Source organism: Onychostoma macrolepis, chromosome 07 (genome assembly GCF_012432095.1).
Source record: "Onychostoma macrolepis isolate SWU-2019 chromosome 07, ASM1243209v1, whole genome shotgun sequence".
In the NCBI taxonomy this organism is placed as follows: domain Eukaryota; kingdom Metazoa; phylum Chordata; class Actinopteri; order Cypriniformes; family Cyprinidae; genus Onychostoma; species Onychostoma macrolepis.
In genome coordinates this window covers 25,946,550-25,966,931 of record NC_081161.1, presented here as the reverse complement: position 1 = coordinate 25,966,931, position 20,382 = coordinate 25,946,550, and the positions used below count along the sequence as shown (strand labels likewise).

At 38.7% G+C, this 20,382-nt stretch overlaps 2 protein-coding genes and 1 long non-coding RNA gene across 4 annotated transcripts; 2 read left to right on the top strand and 1 right to left on the bottom strand.

The window, feature by feature from the left end:
- Positions 1–1,865: 1,865 nt before the first annotated feature.
- cebpa (CCAAT enhancer binding protein alpha) lies at positions 1,866–4,260 on the bottom strand. The gene has a single exon (XM_058781860.1). It carries the CDS (start codon positions 3,839–3,841, stop codon positions 2,975–2,977), a length of 867 nt encoding a protein of 288 aa, XP_058637843.1. The 5' UTR covers positions 3,842–4,260; the 3' UTR covers positions 1,866–2,974.
- A 2,138-nt stretch (positions 4,261–6,398) lies between these two features.
- cebpg (CCAAT enhancer binding protein gamma) lies at positions 6,399–10,431 on the top strand. Of its 2 annotated transcripts, none has more exons than XM_058781861.1 (3): positions 6,399–6,862; positions 7,875–8,114; positions 8,388–10,431. In XM_058781861.1, exons 2-3 carry the CDS (start codon positions 7,998–8,000, stop codon positions 8,778–8,780), a joined length of 510 nt encoding a protein of 169 aa, XP_058637844.1. In that variant the 5' UTR covers positions 6,399–6,862; positions 7,875–7,997; the 3' UTR covers positions 8,781–10,431. The 2 variants fall into 2 exon arrangements, with proteins under 2 accessions (XP_058637844.1, XP_058637845.1); XM_058781862.1 differs by lacking the exon at positions 6,399–6,862 and adding an exon at positions 6,906–7,767.
- A 2,189-nt stretch (positions 10,432–12,620) lies between these two features.
- Positions 12,621–17,323, top strand: LOC131543997 (uncharacterized). The gene is made up of 4 exons (XR_009272010.1): positions 12,621–13,040; positions 15,732–15,846; positions 15,936–16,045; positions 16,339–17,323. It is a non-coding gene; the product is annotated as an uncharacterized LOC131543997 (long non-coding RNA).
- The last annotated feature ends 3,059 nt before the right edge of the window (positions 17,324–20,382 follow it).

The window sequence follows — 20,382 nt, the reverse complement described above, 5'->3', positions numbered from 1 at the left end:
GAACAGGTTTGTCTTTTCTCAAACATGTCAAATATTGGACAGAGAGAAGACAAAAGTGAATCATTGGAGAATTCTCGCAGCTACAGGAAATAAGATGGCAAAGGAAGCATCCAGGTTTTAGCGTGATGCTTTAATGTATTCCATTCAGGGAGGAGAGAGGCCATCTACTTGCCTTATGGACCTTATTCCCACACATTCCCTGAACTGCTTCTGTAGCACCATATGTTTTAGCTTTTGAATCTAGCAATGAGATTTCATAGATCAAATATACAATATATGGCTTTTGATTTTTACATTTAAAATTCAGTGCAAATGAGGTCCTGCTGCAATAGACTATAATAACCCATTCACACCAAGAAAGATGAGTATAACAATAACTGTACTGGCGTCCACACCAATGGATGATAATGCCCTGTTTATTAGCCTATAAGCACGGTTATGTAGTCTGCTACTTTAAATGCTTTTAGCATTCATCATCTTGAAAAAAAAGAAAAGTGATTTCAAGTATATTGTACCTCTGTGAATATTAAAACATTATAGTTGTCATTATAGTTATCATCCAGTGTTAATCAACCCGAGGCAACATATTTTCCTAATTTGTTTTATTATGAAAGTTACATTAGTCTCTCAGCACAATTGCTTAGCAAAATAACCTAATTTTTATCCAAACATTTGATTACAGTTATAACTAAAATGATGTGAGAATAAGCCTTTATAATCTTAAAGCATTAGAAATGAACATTAGAAATCTACTAACTTCCAGTATGGTCGTACTGCTGCCATTAAGTTTGACGAATCTCAGAAATATTAGCACAGTATCAAGACTTTCCCCATTAATGTTTTATCCAATTCAGAATGAATATTATTAGGCAGATTTAAAGGCTGTTGATTTGTTTTTGGCGACAATTTGGTGTATTGGATGTGTACAGGAACTTCTCTCTGAATTATGACCGAAGCGGTGTGAGGCAAAGCAGATCATTCACAGGTGAAGCTGAACGAGGAAAAAGACTTGGCAGCAAGTATGAGAGACTGAAAGAAGTTGGCCTGACAGCTAGCCTATGCTCGAACCTAGCTGGGGCAGATTCATTGTGTGCCATCATTCTATCTGCAACAGAGGTTTGGAAAGGGGGCTGATTTATTGATTCAATCATTCCAGAGCTGATAATGTAAAAACATGTCAATTGACAACAATGGAGTGAAACATGTCTCCACAGGTCAGAGGGACTATCTCTCTCTTTCTTTCTCTCTCTCCATCTCCCTGCCCTGAAAAGTGTACTCAGGAGAAACGAAGCTATCAGTAGCACTCCACACTATCTCATTTAAGGATAAATTGATCAATTCAGAGCAGAGCGCAGAGACATTAATCAATGGTAGTGCTACTTACAAGTCCTTATCGGTGACTTAGGCAAACACTGATCTTTTACTGTCTGATCTCTATTGAAAGTGCAACAGCTCACTGTAAATATTTAGCACAGTGAATTAGGGTTGAGTGAATGGATCCTTCTGGAAACGCCTTCCTGTATTTACGTAATATTGTGGAAGTTATCGTTTAACCTGTAAACATATTTCTTTAGTCTTATTCTAGTTAGTTCTGGTTTCCAGTTTTACTCATGCTCTTTCAAAGAAAGCGGCTCCACAGATAGGCTATGTATGTGCATATTGGACTCAAACGACTTTTGAGCGCCACCTGTCGGTGTAGAAACGAATTATACGTGTCAAGTGGTGTTGCTACACAAACTCGAGAAAGAACACGACGGAGACGGTGAGGAAATTATTCTAGACAGGAACGCGACAGACAGTGAAAAATTAGCTGAAAATATACACGTATAACAACTGCTCAAAATGAAAAGGCAACGCACAAGACATAAGTAAGACATTGTTTTAATTCATAATTTTTGGCATATATATATATTTATATTTATATATAATGTTCATTTTAAAACAGAAACATATTAAACATTCGTATAACATCTGCAATATGCCGTTTGTAAAAAAAAGTGCTTCCTTTTCCTTGCTGTATATTTCTGTCCAAAGGTTCAGTCAGTGATGACGATGAAGACAGGGAAAACTCAAAAGGCACTGAAAGCGGTCTCTGCTCGAGTGTTGTTGTACAAAAAAAAACAAAAAAACATACAGTTCACATGAAATGCACACGCTTACTGAGCAAGACAGGACTTCACTGCAAAACCAGTGAGAAAGCACGGTGATCGTCCACCGGAATTATTCTCATGACAGCAACAGACATTGCATAGAGATATGCACCCTTTCACATTTTTATCAATCATATTGCATAAATACAAAGCGTTTACTCTAAAAGCGTATACTGACAGGCGTTTTACAGATCAGTACCCAAATCATGGCAGAATGTTCACAATGCAATGCGCTTCATCAGGTCGAGTTTGGATGACATAGTGCATACAGTCTGCGTTATGAATGACAAATAAACTACCACGGTAAAAAAAAAAAAAAACAATTCCAGTCCTATGCTTTGGCATTTGTCTATTGCCGTCCATGAAACAACTCCACCCCACCCCCTGCAAAAAGTTTAAATCAACAATATCATACAGTGAATGTTATGCAGCAACAGGTGTGCTGGGAATACCGCCTGCCATGGCAGGAAAGTTTTTTGTCGCTACAAAGTGTAGTTCAGGTTCGTATGTAACCCAAAGTGGGCAGGGAGTACGAAAGCTGGTAACTTAACATGAAAAGTAGATTGACAGGGTGAAATCATGCCCATTAGCTGCACCGATAATGTTTCGCGTAGCTAACACACACACATTCTTAACAGGACTACACCTACAACAAGCCAAGTCCAAATGTGTGAAGAGATGAGCTTATCGTTTGTTTTTGTACAAAAGGCACGTGTATACCGCAGCTGCCTGGCTCCTATAGAAACACTTTGAGAATGTGTCAGCGTTTATCCAGCAGACGTAAAAATCACGCAAAAGTTACTTCAAAAGTCCAGCTCGCTTCGTTAGGCGCAGCTGCCCATGGCTTTGACAAACGAGCCGTCGGGAAGCTGCCTGAAGATGCCCCGTAACGTCTCCAGTTCTCGCGTGAGGTGCTCTACCCTCTTGCGCAGTCTATCGTTATCCGACGACAACTCGATCACTTTTTGTTGCGTCTCCACATTGCGCATTTTCGCCTTGTCCCGGCTCTTGCGCACGGCTATGTTGTTGCGCTCCCTCCTCATCCGATACTCGGTGCTGTTCTTGTCGACCTGTTTCTTGGATTTCCCTCGATCGCCCATCTTCATGGAGCCCCCAGGCAGGTGGCTGTGTTGGTGATGGGGACTGGGTACGGGCGTCGGGGGAGGTGTGGGATGACCCGGCTGGAGGTGCATGGTGGTTTGCGCGCAGTGCGCGATCTGATGCTGCAGGTACGACAGATGCGGCGCGTGGTGTTGAGAGTGGTGGTATGTAGGGGGCATCGAGTGGCCGAGCTCATCTTCCTCCCGGGGCTCTTGTTTGATGGCCACGGGTCTCATTCGCGCCTGGCTGTCGTAGATGGGCTCTAGTTTGGAGGAATCCATGTAGCCGTTCAGGCAGCCGTACATCTGCGGGGGGCCCGGTGTGCCATTGGCACCGTGGGGGTACTCGTAGTCTCCGCTCGCCAGCTTGAGCTTTTCTTGCTTGGAGCTGTTGTGGAATAAGTCAGCCAGGAACTCGTCGTTGAAGGCAGAAGGGTCGATGTAGGCGCTGATGTCGATGGAATTCTCGTTCTCGCAGATCTCGCTCAGGTCTCCAGCTGTGTCTTTGTAGGTATAAGCGTTGTGCTGACTCTGTACAAGGCTGGTCATCAGTGGCCGTGGGGCGACCTCGTAGAGGTTTGCTTGCTCCATGGAGTATCTAAAACCCGCCAGACATGGTGAAGAGCTACGGGAATCCAGCTTGTTCGCAGTACCAGAGAAAGCCGCACTGGCTCCAAGTTCTCGGGACAGGCGAGCGCGCAGCCTGTCGTGGCTGTGTACTCGGCCGTAAAATGGACTTGAGTGTAAAGGCTGAAACACCACACGAGATCTCCTTTAAAATGACACTTACACCCTCAGCGTGTGAGCTTCACATCTGTCAAGTACTTTTCTGAGTGCACTTATATATGCTTTGGAGTTTGGAGGGCGGGTGTGCTCTGGGTCCTAATGCTTCACTGCGTGATCTTTGCGCGAGGGCTCAACTCACGCACTGATATCGACCTGGTCTTTGCAAATGTCATTATTATTGAATTATTGGTGAAATAGTATGCGATCGTTGCATATAATTAATAAAAAGTTATCATAATATAATGTTTTTAAATAAAATAACAACAATAATGTTCTAAGAATTTTTAGTTTTTAACACTGCATTTGAATTATTCATTAGATTTTGAGATTTAAAAGGTTTAGTATTGTAGCAGCCTTTGGAGGTGGGAACTGAAATGCATGTTTTAAATTCTCGATGCATGAGGGGAAAATTGAGCGCAGACTAAACTGGCATGAGACCAATTATGGCAAAACGGACATTATATGTAACGAATATTAGGCTATATGAATGAAATGCAAATGCTAAAATAGAAAAATCTTTATATAACTAGTAAAAAAACTTTTGGTTTGTGGCATAAACGAGACAAAGAACGAAAGACTGAACAAAAACATTACTGCTATCGCCTTAAGACTCGCCTGCATTAAAACGCGCCATGGAGCCTATAATAGGCTATGCCATATGAAATTGTTTTGATAAATGAATAAGTTAAGCTAGTTAAGTTCGGATCCACATTAAATCTCACAAAAAAAGAAAGAAAACACCCGCCACAATTTGTGTGTGTGTGTGTGAATCTAATGGAGATTTTTATTTTTTATTTTATCTTTGTGTATTTTATTTGGTGTGTTTGTTCTTTTATTTTCCGGTGACCGCTGCTGCAGAATTGTACCATCCATTATTTTCTAAGCGCTTGGGAGAATCTTTGCGTACAACAATGAATACGACCACTCTGCCAAAACAAACAGTGCAGCACACGTCTCACCTAGTGCGAGAGAAGCTGGAGAGCACACAGCAAGCTTGAGAATTGCACGCGCTGGAGTTGGAGCGCGCGTATCGGCGCTAATCAGTGCGTGCGCAGTCTGGGAGCTCCCTCTATTGTCACAGCGAGAGCCTGGCACGTACCACAACTGAAAGAATGAGACGAGAGGCCACAAGACATGTAGCCAGCAACAGATAAGTTATACATTAAATTTTTCTGATTTGGTCTACCCTATTTTACCATATCAAAATTAGAAATTACCATATGGAGCCATGTAACAGGTTATGTTACATGTTATGTCTTTCATATCAAACTAAATTAATCCTCTCGTTAGGTCCAAAATGTCCAATCATTTTTAAATAATAGGACATGAAAGATTAAGAGGTGAAAAAGAAATTAAATAAAATGGAACCGAAGGATTTTGGAGGGCAGATAATTTAGGGTATAGACTAATTTATGACTTTAATGCGGGACACCCAAACTCATTTGTGCACATTTGGTACTCTATTACCCTATAAGCAAGTTGTTAATAACAACATTTTATTTGTCTTGATATGTTTCAGTTGTTGGTGGTATGCTGACAATCACAATACATTCCAGAAGAAAAAGTGCTAGAATTGTCTCAGACTAGATGTCCTATGGCTAAAAGTGCAAAATCTAAATCAGGTTCGAGTCTCGGGCCGGCAGGGATTGTAGGTGGGGAGAGTGACTGTACAGCGCTCTCTCCACCCTCAATACCATGACTGAGGTGCCCTTGAGCAAGGCACCGAACCCCCAACTGCTCCCCGGGCGCCGCAGCATAAATGGCTGCCCACTGCTCCGGGTGTGTGTTCATGGTGGGTGGGTGTGTGTGTGTGTGTGTGTGTGTGTGTGTGCACTTTGGATGGGTTAATTGCAGAGCACAAATTCCAAGTAACCATACTTGGCCGTATGTCACGTCACTTTCACTTTAAAAATGTAAACAGAGTATTAGCAATATTAGTGAATAGTTTATTTAGTTATTAGCTTCTCTCGCTTCTGTGAATCTTAATAGCTAATTTACTGTTTGTATTTTTGTAACTATATGTACAATATGTTCCATAACATAAAACGAGAGGTAGGCTATTTTTTATTATTATTATGCAGTAAAAGAATAACAATTACATGTACAAAGGTATTAATTACATTAATCCAAAGCAAACTATGTTGGCATATAAGAATCACACCATAAAAGAGTCTTACCTGCAATAGAATTATTAATTTCTTAAGTTTAAAATGTTTTTAAAAAGGGTCTATTCAAAGAGTAACCAAAAAGCAATTTTGGGGGTTACATAAAATAGAATTATTAATTTCTTAAAGAGTTTAAATACATATCAAAGTCTTTCTTGAAAATAAAAAGGAAGGAGTTGTCTTTTAAAATGTACATTTATGAATGTAAAATTTGGCACAAAATAGGCCAAGCAAAAAAATAAATGTAACCAAAAGTAACCAAAAAAGCACAATTTTGGAGTTATACAGAAGTTAGAATATAGATATTTCTTAACAAAATTAGAAAAGTCAACCCTAAAATGACGGGTATAATGTTACCTTGTTTAGTATTCTTGACTTATCTCGTTTTATTGCATGGAAACACCCCCTAACCGACAACTGTTGCCTGATTGGTTTAGTGACATGTCAATCAAACAGTGCATTTCGTCATCTTTCCCAACCCTCCGATTTGATTGGTTGCAAGAGCAGATTTCCCTACATGGTCACAAGATTTCGCAATACTCCCAAGCGCCGCTTTACCAAACAATAACACCTCAACCTGTGCTTATTTTTCCGTGAACAAAGAGGACATAATTCTCTATTAACTCAAGTGGATAACTTATAAGCCTCGAGCGTTTTCAAGGTAAGTGGTCTGGGTATATTGTAAGATAGCTATACAGACTGTCGAATTGATTTTTATCAATTAAACGGTGGCTCGCTAACTGAGAGGATCCGTGCCGCTCACTCGATTGCAAAATACATTCAACTCCCGGATCTGAGGCCAGCGAGAGCTTCATAACCCACGATTAAACATGATCGCGATCGGCTGTGGTGCATTATCCTTGATTCGCGTAACTTTTATGTGGAAAGCAGCATGTATGTGCTCTCGGGTCGTTGTTAGACGCCTGACGTCATGGTTAGGAATGTGGCAGCTAATTAGCAAAGCTGCTAACCTTCAGTAGATCTCGCCAGCTAGACTCACCTTCTCCTGAAGAAACACTTCTGTCAGCACTGGGAGTGTTTTTACATGGTTAACGCGATAGATTACAATACTGTTTTACCGGATCTGCTGCCATTTTGAATGTAGGCACACTGTTTAAAGTAAGTCAGCGGTATTCCCCTTCATTCCCACAGTTCCGTGTATGATGTAACCAGCCAGATGCGAGTTAAAACATCATACAAAACACTGCCCGGCTTTAAAGTGACATCACTAATCAACTTTAAATTGCTTTACAGTAGCTTCACTCTTCTGGCGTTTGTTTAAACTGTTAACTTTAGCTCGGCATAGTTCTGCATGACTACGGAGTTTCCCTTCTGTCGTGTACAAAGGAGCGGGTGGGAGCGCGCGCGATGATGCAACCGCGGGCAACACTTGAGCTCGCGCTCATAGGAGAGAAAGAAAATTTGCCACATATGCACATTGACATGGCAGCACGGTCGGATTACAACAACATAACGCTAACGGATGAGCACAAGCGGTTGACCCGACTTTTAGGTGTTGCAGCATTTTGCTGAAATAATGCCTTTCTGCGCGGTGCATCTGCTCAGGTGGGAATTGTGTGGCATCAAATTATGCAAAGTGTGATGGAGTATGATGCTGATGTGTGCAGAGCACTTTGTCTAACTTCTTCCTCTCCATCCTGTCTGGTTTTTAGGCACACGGCTGCATTTTGGCGCATTCAGCTTCTCACAATACCAGCCAACACCAACTCCAGCTCTGAGAAGTCCGACAACGCAGGTCGGAGAGGGAGAGAGAAAGACAGTGGAAGTGGATCCAAATGAGCAAGCAGTTGCAACAGAAGATAACCAGTACCGATCAGAACGGCGTTAGTGTTATACAGAATCAGCCACATAATAGTGCACTGAACCCGGCAGGAGCTGCAGGACTACAGCAGGTACACGCATCAACAAACTAACCAATTTAACTGTGCATTTCTGAATATTAATATTCATGACTCTGTAAAAGCATTGCATTGTCATTTTGCAATGCTTAAACCATGGTATATATTCGCAAAGTGCATTCAGTCATCCAGTTTCTCACAATCTTGAGCAATAAGATTTGTAGAAGATTTGCAACCTAATTGTCAAAACTGCAGATTAGTTGTGTATTAGGTATGTGGTTGCTTGTCTTTACTATGAAATGCATGACATTATTTTAATTCTGACAGGTTCCTCAACTAGTCCCAGTGAGTCCCGGAGGTGGGGGTAAGGCCATACCACCCAGCAAGATGAAGAAGTCCTCTATGGATAAAAACAGCGATGAGTACCGCCAACGGAGAGAACGCAACAACCTGGCCGTAAAGAAGAGCCGCATGCGCAGCAAGCAGAAGGCACAGGACACCCAACAGCGTGTCAATGAGCTGAAGGAAGAGAATGAGAGACTGGAGGCCAAAATCAAATTGCTTAGCAAAGAACTGAGTGTGCTCAAAGACCTGTTTCTAGAGCATGCTCACAACCTCGCAGACAATGTGCAGCCCCCTGCTTCTAGTGGAGGCCCCGGAGACCTCTGTAACAACAACAACAACAACAATAACAACAGCGGCAGTAACGGCAGCCAGTGAGGGCATGATGTTGGTTTGCAGTGTGCTCTGCTGTGGGCTGTGTGGAGGCAAATCATTTTACTTAATCGTATTATGCTTTTTTCCCCCTCCTGTTCCTGGAATGTGTACTGTCCGCAGTGTTTAACTTGTGCGTCTTCAGTTTGTACACTCAAATTTAGTTTCCTTTTCCACCTGTATTATATCTCATGCAGAATGCTACGATCACCATAGCAACCGCAGAAAGTTCAACCCACGCTCTGATTTGATGTGCAGGAGATAACTTTAATATCTGCCTTCCATTTGTAAAGCAGCATGTTTCAGTGTCTTGAAACTTTGCAGTGTCTTGGAGGACTGTGAAAGCTCCTCGATAGACAATTTTGAAATCTGGCCAAAGCAGGTCTCCAAGATTTAACAGTAAATATAATAATAGTAAATGTGTTCCATCACTCCGCACTAATGTCTAAAGAAAGGATTCAGAAACTCAACTAATAGAAGGTGCCGTAGTCGGTTAACATTGTTCATTATGAGTTGGAATTAAGTTAGGATGTCTTCAACTGCAAAGAGTACTTATGTTGTATTCCTGCTTTTTTGCCTGTCAGCTTGGGTTGATTCAATCTCTTATTTGTTGACCATGTCTTATTATAGCAAATACACTGTTGTATCTATGGTAACAGACTCAAGACAGACTAAACGTATTGCATCAGACTCCAGACAGTGTCTGCATTACCAGTAGTCCTTAAATCCCTGCAGTTAAGCCTTCAATTTTGACAAGGGTGGAGAAGAACAGATAGAGTAGAAAATTAGCTCTAGTGTGTATGTTAGGGTGTTGGTAGGTAAATTAACACATTATTTCATAACAGTAACTCCTCTGTCTTTGTAAATACTGTTGAGATAAGATTCAGAATGACTGGTACATAGACTGGTGCTGAACATTGAAAGTCATCAATCACCTGATGTGCCCTAAAGTTATTAAATTATGTAAATTATGAGTTATATTGAAAAATTCCTTATCTGAAGAAGTTCTTTATCTGACTATGTTAAATATTGGCCATTTTGTTTCCCTGACCAGTCTCAGAGCAGTATGTGTGAATTTACATCTGCAGTACCAGGTGTTGCTAAAAGTTACTGGAGCAGCCACATGACCTTTGCCCTCATTGAGTCTCATAGAGCTATGTGTTCTTGGAGTCGCTGTAGATAGACTTTTGTACCTCAGGCTATATATCATAGCCTCACCAGACAGCCTTTAAGATCTATATTCCTGTTTAGGAGGAAATTAAAAAGGGGAGGATAAGAAAAGACAAGGCAACCTTATAAGATGTCTGAAGCATCTTCAATTCTACTGTATATTTTCATTTTCTATATCTAAAGTTTTAAACATTTAAAATAAGCATGAAAGGCAATGCATGATTAGCACTATTTGAACAACTAATTAAAGGTTATGCTCTATAGAGGAATAGCGAATCGACGACTGCATACTTTTTGTATTGTTGTGAGGCTGGGCTAAAATAAAGCTATTGTGTAAAAGTTCTTAAAAATGAGACTAAAGTCAATATTTCATGAATATTTGATTGGAATATTTTGCTTAAGTATGAGGGTTGCTGGGCAACTTGCTTTTTTACATAAATGTATACTGGGTTTTTGTGCATTGTAAATTAAAATTGAATACAAAATACATTCCTTGTGTTTGTACTAACTGTGAAGAGGGGCACAAAACCTAGACATTCATTTACCAAGTCAGCTGAGGCGCCTGCAAAAAAAAAACAAATCCTGCTGCAGTAAGTAAAACTACACACAAATCTAGCTGAGCTTTGTTCTAACCGAGGCCAACACCTCTCTAAACCTAAACTCAAGTAAAACTTTAGAACTGCCACTATAGGTTTAGGCAAAAATCACATTCTGTCTGAAGTCCTCATCACAAATAAACCACTGTACAACCATGAATATAGAATTACAAAATCTTGGCATTTAAAATGAAAGCTACTTCTATGGTTGAGAGTTTTTATGTCCCGTTTAGTGCCTCAACAACTTTGCTTAAATCAGTGTATATTGATTGTTATCGCAAAACTCCTCTTGTAAAACCAGCCCACAAAACAGAAATTTACAAACTCCTGACTTAATTCTTAACTTAAGCCAAGATACACTGTCAGAAAAAAAATGCCCCAGTGACGAGCTGTTGTACCCTTTAAGGTACAATTTTTCCAGTTATTTTTTTTTATTTTTTTTTTTTACTGTACTATGGTTATGAAACCGGTGCCAATACCACTGCTGTAGGACATTCTGTTTTATTATACCACTGCATGCTGGGGTGACAGACCTATTACGCAATGCTGCATAGTCAACTCAGTCAAGCACACATAGTAAACTACTATTTAAAGGAAGAGCTGAACTGGAGCAGGGTTTTCTCAAGCCAAGGTTGTTTCCCAATGGCTTCTAAGGTGCAAATGATCGGGATCTGCTTAAGCTTACCATGCTTTTTGGGAAACACAGTCCTGTCCAGGCAAAAATAAATAAAAACGTTAGTGAGACTGCTTCTAAATATCTGAGAAGAACCACTGACAACAAAGCCACAGTTGACTCAAATGAAAATTCATCATTTACTCACCTTCATGTTGTTTCAAACCTGTATGCATGACTTTTTTCAGCAGAACTGAAAATATGGGACCAAACTACATTGGACCCCATTGACTTTCAACACAAACAAAACACAAATATCTCTCTTTGTGTTCCACAAGAGGAAAAATGTATACAGGTTTGGAATAACATGGGTAAGTAAATTATAAAAATAATTTACCTTTAAGCGGTATTTTTTAATGCAGGGGGAAAAGGGAACAGAACCTCATTCGTAGCAAAATAACTACTGATAAAAAGAGAAAAGAAAATGGTGGAGGCAAAAAGATTAAATATGACTGAAGAATAATGGGTAAGATGTTCTGACAGAGAGAGGGTGTGTCATTCTGTACTTGGACTCTGGACTGTTGTATGTGCGCATATGTGAGAACTTACCCTGTTCAGTGAGATAAGATGTAAGATGTATATTGGAACACAGACACAGTTTCCCAGTAGAGAGGAAGGACATAGAACACCAAGTACTACAGCTCACACCTCTCTATGTTCGCCTTCCTCTTTTCATTTTTCTATAAACTTTTTTTCTTTTTGACAGAGTATATTTCTCTTCTGTCTACATGAGATGAACAGAGGTGATAGGCATTTTACAAGTTATCTTTACAGCCCTTGCAGTGCCTTCAGCGGAAGTACATAATATTTTCCATTGCACTGCATTTCTAGACCTTAAAGCTCTCCGTAAAGCCAACAGGTTACTCTAAAGCCAGTGCAATAAAGTGGCTTTCAAGATGCTGATGCATTTAGTGACCTGATATAAGCGTACAAGGCCATAGACACTATGTCACTCCAGCTGGCAAATGGCTAGAGACAAGAGATAGTAAAACGCTGATTCAAAAGTGAGGTACATTTACATTGCTGAGGTTACTGTAATAACCTGCCATGGCCCATTCGTTCTGTAGTTAATCTATAACCGACTGACATCAGTATCATCAGACAGGCAGCAAGGTAGAAAGTGAGTATTAACAGTTGGACTGACTCCAGTTTGGATATGCTGATAAGGTCGAGAGGCGAGCAGACAAGCTCTCAGGGGCCCTACACAACCTCAAGGCCAAAGAACATAGATGTCAAGCTACAGATGCTTGTATTTACATTACACTTGAATTATTATGCTGCTGCTCCCACACCCACGTTTTTTTCAACACCATTAGCTAAAAATAAAAATCTAATATGTTACATACAGGGTGAGATAATGCTTAGTCATGAATGAATATGGCACATTAATACTATTCTTACCTCCCTTAACAGCCATCAGCGCTGGGCAGTGAAGCTTAACATCATATCTCAGTTGTAAAGTGGAAACATCACTCGTTTTTAAACTCTCGTATCGTTTTAGTAGTTTTAAATGAAATAATGTGGTAGGGATTACTTATATTCGTTATATTTCCAGGCAACTTTTCAACAAACATATCGCATATCCGGCGTTTTCTTTCGACTGTTTAGAATCTGAACTAGCAGCGTTCGATTCGCAAAGGAATCATTATTTTGAGTCAGTTCTTTACAACGAATCACAAAATTATTGAAGCAGAATCGAATCTTTTCGAACAGCTCACTCACACACTAGGTTTCACGCCAAAGTACAAACAGTAACGGAGGCCTTAACAAAACAGAAATGTCGCTGCATGAAGTGAAGAAGGTCTTTTTTAATTTCAACGCCTGCAGGTAAAGGCATTTGACCACAAAAGTGTTAAAATACTGCATACGAAAGCACTTTAAGTAGCCTGCCAAAAATACCATGTTATTCTGTATTTTTTATTTACCATGTTTTTAAAAAAAATCTGGTAAAAACAGCAATCCTTTAATCTAGTTCTGTTTTCAAATAATAAGGCTATTAGAGATACTTTGTGTTTGATAATATGCTTATTTTTAAGCTTTTCACATTCATTCATACATTTTCCACATAGGTTCTCTAAACAATAGTTAGTCATCTTAATTTAGATCATTTTTAGTAGGTGGTAGCTTAGCTTGCCCAACACATGTAACCTGTTAGTTCATCCTCATTCAGTGCAAATCCATCATTCATTAAATTAGACAGTTCTGTGTAACAGCTCAACTCAGCGTTTCCATTCTGCTCAACTGCACTCATTTCAGCCCAACTGAACAGAACCATGATGAGTTTGGCTCAACTCCACTGCACTCAACAAAGCTAAGATTAAGTAATGTTTATTCATCCTCATGGACTGTTTGCATCCATCATGCAGACTGGGATAGATGAACTTTAAGTTAGCCGTCAACCATTGAAACACGTGCCATGTTCTTAAAAGTACTCTATCAAACCACAATGGCAGTTCCTAGAAGGGTTAATGAAAAAAGAAGTGGGTGTTTTAAGGTCAGAGTCAGCAGTCAGAAATTTATGGCTCAATATTTCTTTTTAGGGTATTTTTTCCCCTCTGAACAGTGTTGATTTCTTGAACTATGAATGAGTGCAGCTCTTAATCCCAGTAAAAGACTGCAGATGATCGTGTAAAAGGGAGGCAGAGAGCAAACAGGGCTGGAGTTGCACTGTTCTGATTCATGTAGAGGAGTGGAATTCAGTGGGTTTACTCTAGGAATCTCAGCTATGCGGAGACTGTTTACTCTGTTGCTTCTCTCTCCATCTCCTGTTTTAATATGCTCATTAATATCAGCCACCACATCCTCCTCCCAACAGGCTTGACTTTATCTGACGCTCTGGACTGACACTGTTATCTCCCTGTTTACTGCTTCACAGTATTCACCCATCATTATACAACAAATTCATCAATCAGTCTCATTACCTCACGCTCTAATTCACATACCGTAGCTTCAAAATGTTTCAGTTGTTACCAAACAGGAGCTTTTCTATAGTTGAGGATGTTTAGTGAAAATGCTGAAGCTTTAATTTTTTTTAAAACCTTTTCAGTATATCAGGAGATATTGTGTGGGTAATTTTATTTATCTTTGTGTTGAGTTATTTGAATGCATGACAAAGAAACAGCATTAATTATCTCTGATTGTATGTTTTTTCAAGCTACGTTTTTTCTTTTCTTTATTTGACCTTTTCTTCTTGGTTAATGTCATTACTTGTTATTTACAAATCTATCTTTTTAGATGGGATCCAAGGTTTTTCTATTTATTATCTGAGCTTAAATAATAAATGCATATATAAATATTATATTAATAATAAATTATTCAATTAATATCACATTATATATTCACATTACATTGTATAGTTATATAAATATATACATTATTTCATGATCATTTTCTTTATTTATTTTGAAATGCAGTAAAATCCAATTGATTTCTTCTGCTTCACCCATTTATCAGATAATTGGAAATTGTAGGATGGCTTGTTGGCTATTTAGTATCTGAATGCAAAAGTTTATTGGCTGGTTCAGGCTGGTCAACAAAAGGTCATTGGCTGTTGGCCCCTGTCGGACGATGTTATTGGCTGTTAGCCCGTGTGGGAGAAGGTCATTGGCTGGCCATGGTGTTTTGGTTGCCAAGTGTCTCTGGCAGAATCCTCCCCTGATAAACAAGCATATCAGATTCCTCTTCGATCTTCTGCACATCACACAACTGCATTCAAACTCAACTTAACACTTTAAAGCACCTCGTCATTGCTCAGGGAACTTGATTCAGCTTTTCTATTCCTCTGTCCTAATATTAAGACCGGGATTCCTTTGATTTACTTGCATTGTTAGTACAAAAGCACATGTTTTGCTTTGACAACCATTAATGACCCATATGTCACAATAATGGTCTGGGAAGCAGTTTAAACAGTCTTGGTATTCATAAATGAACAGCAGTGGTTTCTGCATGTAATGGAAAGGGGACAGCACAAGAGTAGTTATGATCATAATACAGATTTTCCTCGGCAGAGCAGGATAAAATATATTTTTCCCACAAACTGCAAATATTGACATTATGTTTCACTTTGTGTTGCACGTTTCCTAACAGATGGACGGTCGAAAGCATCCAAAACCTCCACATAAAAATGAGCGATGAACCTTTTGTAAAATCACCCTCCTTTTCCTTGCTGAGCACGCCAAGATACGTTTGTTTAAAGTAAACCTCCTCAAAGAACTTGGCGAGAAACGTCCTGCAGCAGCACATCTGGAAAACATGCCCTATAGAGAGAGATTTTATTGTTTGTCTTTTAAGAACCAAAGCCCCCTAATGGTTTTCATAATTTAGCATAAAGTAAAGGATATTAGTTTCAATAATCTCTTATTCATACAATCTCCCCATAAAACACAGAGCCGCGGAGATGTCAGCTGTGACTGAGCACCACACATGCGCCAAGAACATTCAGCCTCATTACGACAGGTCAGATAAGGCGAAAGAGAGAGAGAGAGTAGGAAAAACTTTTGTGCTTTTTCACTTTTCCAGATTTTATGTCATCACACGCGATACAGAGTTCAGATACATCATGCAGCCTTTCCATATTTCCTGAGGGTGTGTGTGTGCGTGTGACGGAGAGAGACCTTGTGAATCTCTGTGTGAGGTTAGTATTCTCACTACGCTGCTTTGTTTTCTTCCCATGCTTTTCCTAGTTTATGTGTGCATGTGTTTCATGTGTCACATTTTCTACAGATTGGATGACCACAGAGTGACTGCTCTTCAGTAACACCAGACATTACAAATGAAGCATAAACAGCCCTTAAATAGAGAGATCTACTATAGCATGCTGCCGACATGCATAGGTATACACGTAGTCCCTGTGCTCATACATAATCATCTGTCAAGAAAAAAACTTTCTTTCACACATACACTGTACGCATGGACACACATATTCATTGATGTGAGGAAGAATATGCACACTAAGACACACACCACTGGGCCTCTCCTCCTACTTTTCCACTGCCAACAATGTAAAATTTGTGCAGGCACAGCAGAAAAGCTGGGGAAGGATGGATAAATCTGATGCAAGCTACTTTCTCTTTCCCTTGATTTTTCTCTCATGCTTTTCTTCCTGTTTATCTCTCTTTTTGTCCAGGTTTTGACAACAGTAGAAAAAAGGAGTGTAGTCTCAACAGTGCGCACATGAGAAAAGACAGAGAGAGTAAGAAACCGAAAAGGGGAATACATCTGAAATGAAAAGAAGCATGGGATCGACATTTCACATCTGCTCATCACCCCCAGGCGAGACTGGCTTTTCTCCCAAATGTCGTTTTTTTGTGTGTGTTTGTATGTAAGGCTACATTGTGGAAGCACTACAGTCTCTGTTTGAGATCACCACGCAGACTTTGTGTCTAATGGTTAAGGATCTGAGCTGCTAATTAAGTGGATTAAATTAAATGAAACTATTCTGAATTTAAAAGGGGGATTAAGGAGTTCATGATGTTATGTTATAGGATCTTTAAGTTAGGATTTTAGTTCTTGGGTGCTGTAGAGCACAATTACATAAAAAAAAATGCAGCTGTAGTTGTCAAAAATTCATCATAAAAATGCAGTGCCATGTTTCAGGTATTATGGGATGACATATTGGTGCTTGAATATTTTACGACTTATAATTGTATTTTTAATGAAGCAATAATGTTGATATTCCAGTTTAACTTTTCCTTTAAAACCCTGTGTAATATGATTTTTTTTTTAAATGGAACAGTTTATTGAACCTTTTGACAGAATATAAAGGTTATATGCAAAAAATGAAAATATAAAAGAAAAAAGTTAGTACAATTACGATATAGTGAGAATATGGAGCTCAAATTTCAATTTAATTCAGAGGACCAAACTGAGCGAATATGCAATTTGGTGAAGATGTTATTTATATGGCCAAAAAGTGAGATGAAATTCTGAGTTAGTGAGATTTTTTTAAATCAATACTATAAAAAACATATAAATATGCTTAGTTTTATGATCAAACCTTTGTAGTTTTAATTGTTTGGGGTAAAACATATAATGCAATACAATATATAAACATTCCTCAAAAGTTTGTTGTATCAAATTTTGAAGAACCAGGGGAAGGGATAGTTCACCCAAAAATGAAAATTGTCATCATTTACTCACCCTCATGTCATTCCAAACCTGTATGAGTTTCCTTGTTATGTTGAACATAAAAGATGATGTATTGAAGAATGCCGGTAATCAAACAGTTGATGGTCCCCATTGACTTCCATAGTATTTCTTTCCCTACTATGGGTACCAACAACTGTTTGGTTCTTCAAAATTCTTCAAAATATCATCTTTTCTGTTCAGAGTAAGAAAGAAATTTTACAGGTTTGGAACGGCATGAGGGTGAGTAAATGATGACAATTTTCATTTTTGGGTGAACTATTCCTCTAACATGATTTTTCTAAAAATAAATAATAATAATAATAAGTATAGGCTAGATAATCTCAAGTTGCTTCACCCCAGTAAATTTCCATCTTAAAATGTTAATAAACAACAATAAAGAAAAAACATGTTAAGACACGTTGCACAACCTTAATTATACCAAAGGCCTTTAACTTGCTAAAGAAAAGTATGAACAGGCAAAAGGCATATAGTAGATTTGGATCATGTTTATAGTTTAGATGTCTTACAAATTCATGAGTCAGTTATGATTCAGTAGGCTTTATAGGGCTAAACCTTATCTACTGTTACCCACCATAACATTACAAGTTGTAAAACAAAAAGCCACAATGATGAATTGTTCATAAAACATGGCCAATACTCATATAGAGACGTGGTCATGTACACAAAGACAAAACATCAGGGTAACATGCATGACCCTACAATAATGCCATAAACTTGAACTCAATAACAGAAAATGTAACACCCTGATAAATAGAATAAACTAAATTTTTTATATAAAATATGTGTCATGTCATGCAGTGTATGAATTCTGTCAATTCAAGTCAAGTCATCTAAATAAAGATGACTTGACTTGACTTAACTTGACTATTAGAGATGCTTTGTGTTTGAATTGTTAACCTTTTTTTTCACATTCATTCATACATATATTTTCCACAGTTTCTCTAAACAATAGTCATCTTAATTAACAAATTTATCATTATCATAATCATCCAATTTTACATTATTTTACAATAAAATGGCATGTAATTAAATGTTAAACCATTTACTGTTAAACCATTTACTATAGCATTTTTAGTCTTTTTCTGTAAAAATTACAAACATTTTTTACGATGCAAATCTAGAGAATCAAAGCTCTTTGTTGAGCTTTTCCTGTAGCATCAGACTGTAAAAACATCTTCTGGTTCTAATCTTCTGTTGCTCTGTTGTTGTGTTGCACTGTTGCTCCAGGATAAATGTTGTTGTTTTTTTTTTTTTAAGGACTGTACATTTCTTTGAAAAAATACATACATTTCTTTTTAATGAAATATGTACATTTCATTCAAAATCAAATCGCAACAGTATTTTCTCGCTTATTATGAAAACAAAAAAGTAACGGAAACAAGTGTGGGTGTAGTAGCCCACTATTATACGAGTGGTCCAGTTTTCTCATGGCAGTGGTCCTGACTGAGTAATCTCTGACAAAATTAGGAGAATTTAAATGCCTCAGTTTCATTCAATAATTCAGCTTTGCTTTTTTCTGGCTCTCTCAAGCTGGAAGTGAATTATTTAGAATAGCCAACACCTGCCAGGAAAAAAAGAAAAGAAACTACCTCTCTCCAGAGTGTGCATACGAGAGAGAGAGAGAGAGAGAGAGAGAGAGAGAGAAATGAAAAAGAAAACTATTTCTGTTGAGTTCATTGTAGTTTTTTTGTGTGTGATGCTTATGCTTTAGTGCCGCAAACACATTCTAGCCAGTAGCTTGAAGGACAAGATAAATGGGTGTAGTCTAGAATATCAGTAAGACAGTTGACTGTGTGTTTGTGCATTGAAATGAAAGACTTTTCCTTTAGAACAGTGGTTCTCAAACCTGTCCCGGAGTACCCATTTTAAATCAACAAAATCTAGCTCAGCTGGAACTGCATCCAAAATTGTGTATTTTATTGATGTATGTAGTATATGATCAAGAATAGCAGACAAAAGGGAGAAAAAATTAAGTGGCAGCAGTTAATATACAAGGTCATGCATCCATGCCAGTAGGTGTCAGTATAAAGTCCAAGACCAATGGGAAAAATAAGATCTGGTGTCATGACAAATCCTCCCACACCCATTCAAAAGCATGCATATTTTTCTTTATGATTTTGTTTAGCTTCAGTAAGTAAACCTAACCAATTATGCTATTAATCTATTAGCCTGATAAGCTATGGCAGATAAATCACTGCCTTCAGAATGGCATGATACTACTATGACTATTTCTGGGACACATGACCATATACAATATATTAGCATAATTTATATAAGCTGACTATTTATGTCATTTCTATTTCTTGGGCAGGATTTTAGAATGTATAAAATCTCAGTGAGACAGATCAAAGCCTATTCTCTTTTCTTTATAACAGCGCTAAATGTGTGTGTGTGTGTGTGTGTGTGTATTGGTGTACAATATGTTAGCATCATATACCTTGGGGTAATGGACTTCTAATCCTTAACCCCCATTTCAGGGCTCAGTCAAAGATTGTGTTGGCTGCACTCTGTATGCTCACCCCCAATGGATGCACACACATTTAAGCACATATTAGCATTGATAATCTTACCATCTCATGCTTTCTTGTGCAGTTTTTCCAGAAAAGAACCACTCCCAGATCTGAAAAAACCCAGTGGCAGAAAACAACCAAATATCCAGCTACACTAGTCTCACACACACACACACACACACACACACACATAAGTGAACACATTAAAAAATAAAATATATTTGTGCGCATCTAGCTAACCGCCTCACACACAACATGCATGATGTTCTCCCACACCCTGTGGTTGTGCACATGCAAGTATAATTAGAGATGTACTCTGGAGATTTAAACGTTCCAGAGATAGCGAGATTTACTGTTTGAAGTGTATTTGGCCAAATCGGGGCTCTTAACCCCCTTAAGAGAGAAAGAGTGAGGATCTAGAGATGTAGGGGGAGGGGGACTTTGGCCACACGGGCCAAAATCGCATCAATACTCAATGTTCTTCTCTGTTTTGTGTGTGCATGTCCGCAGGA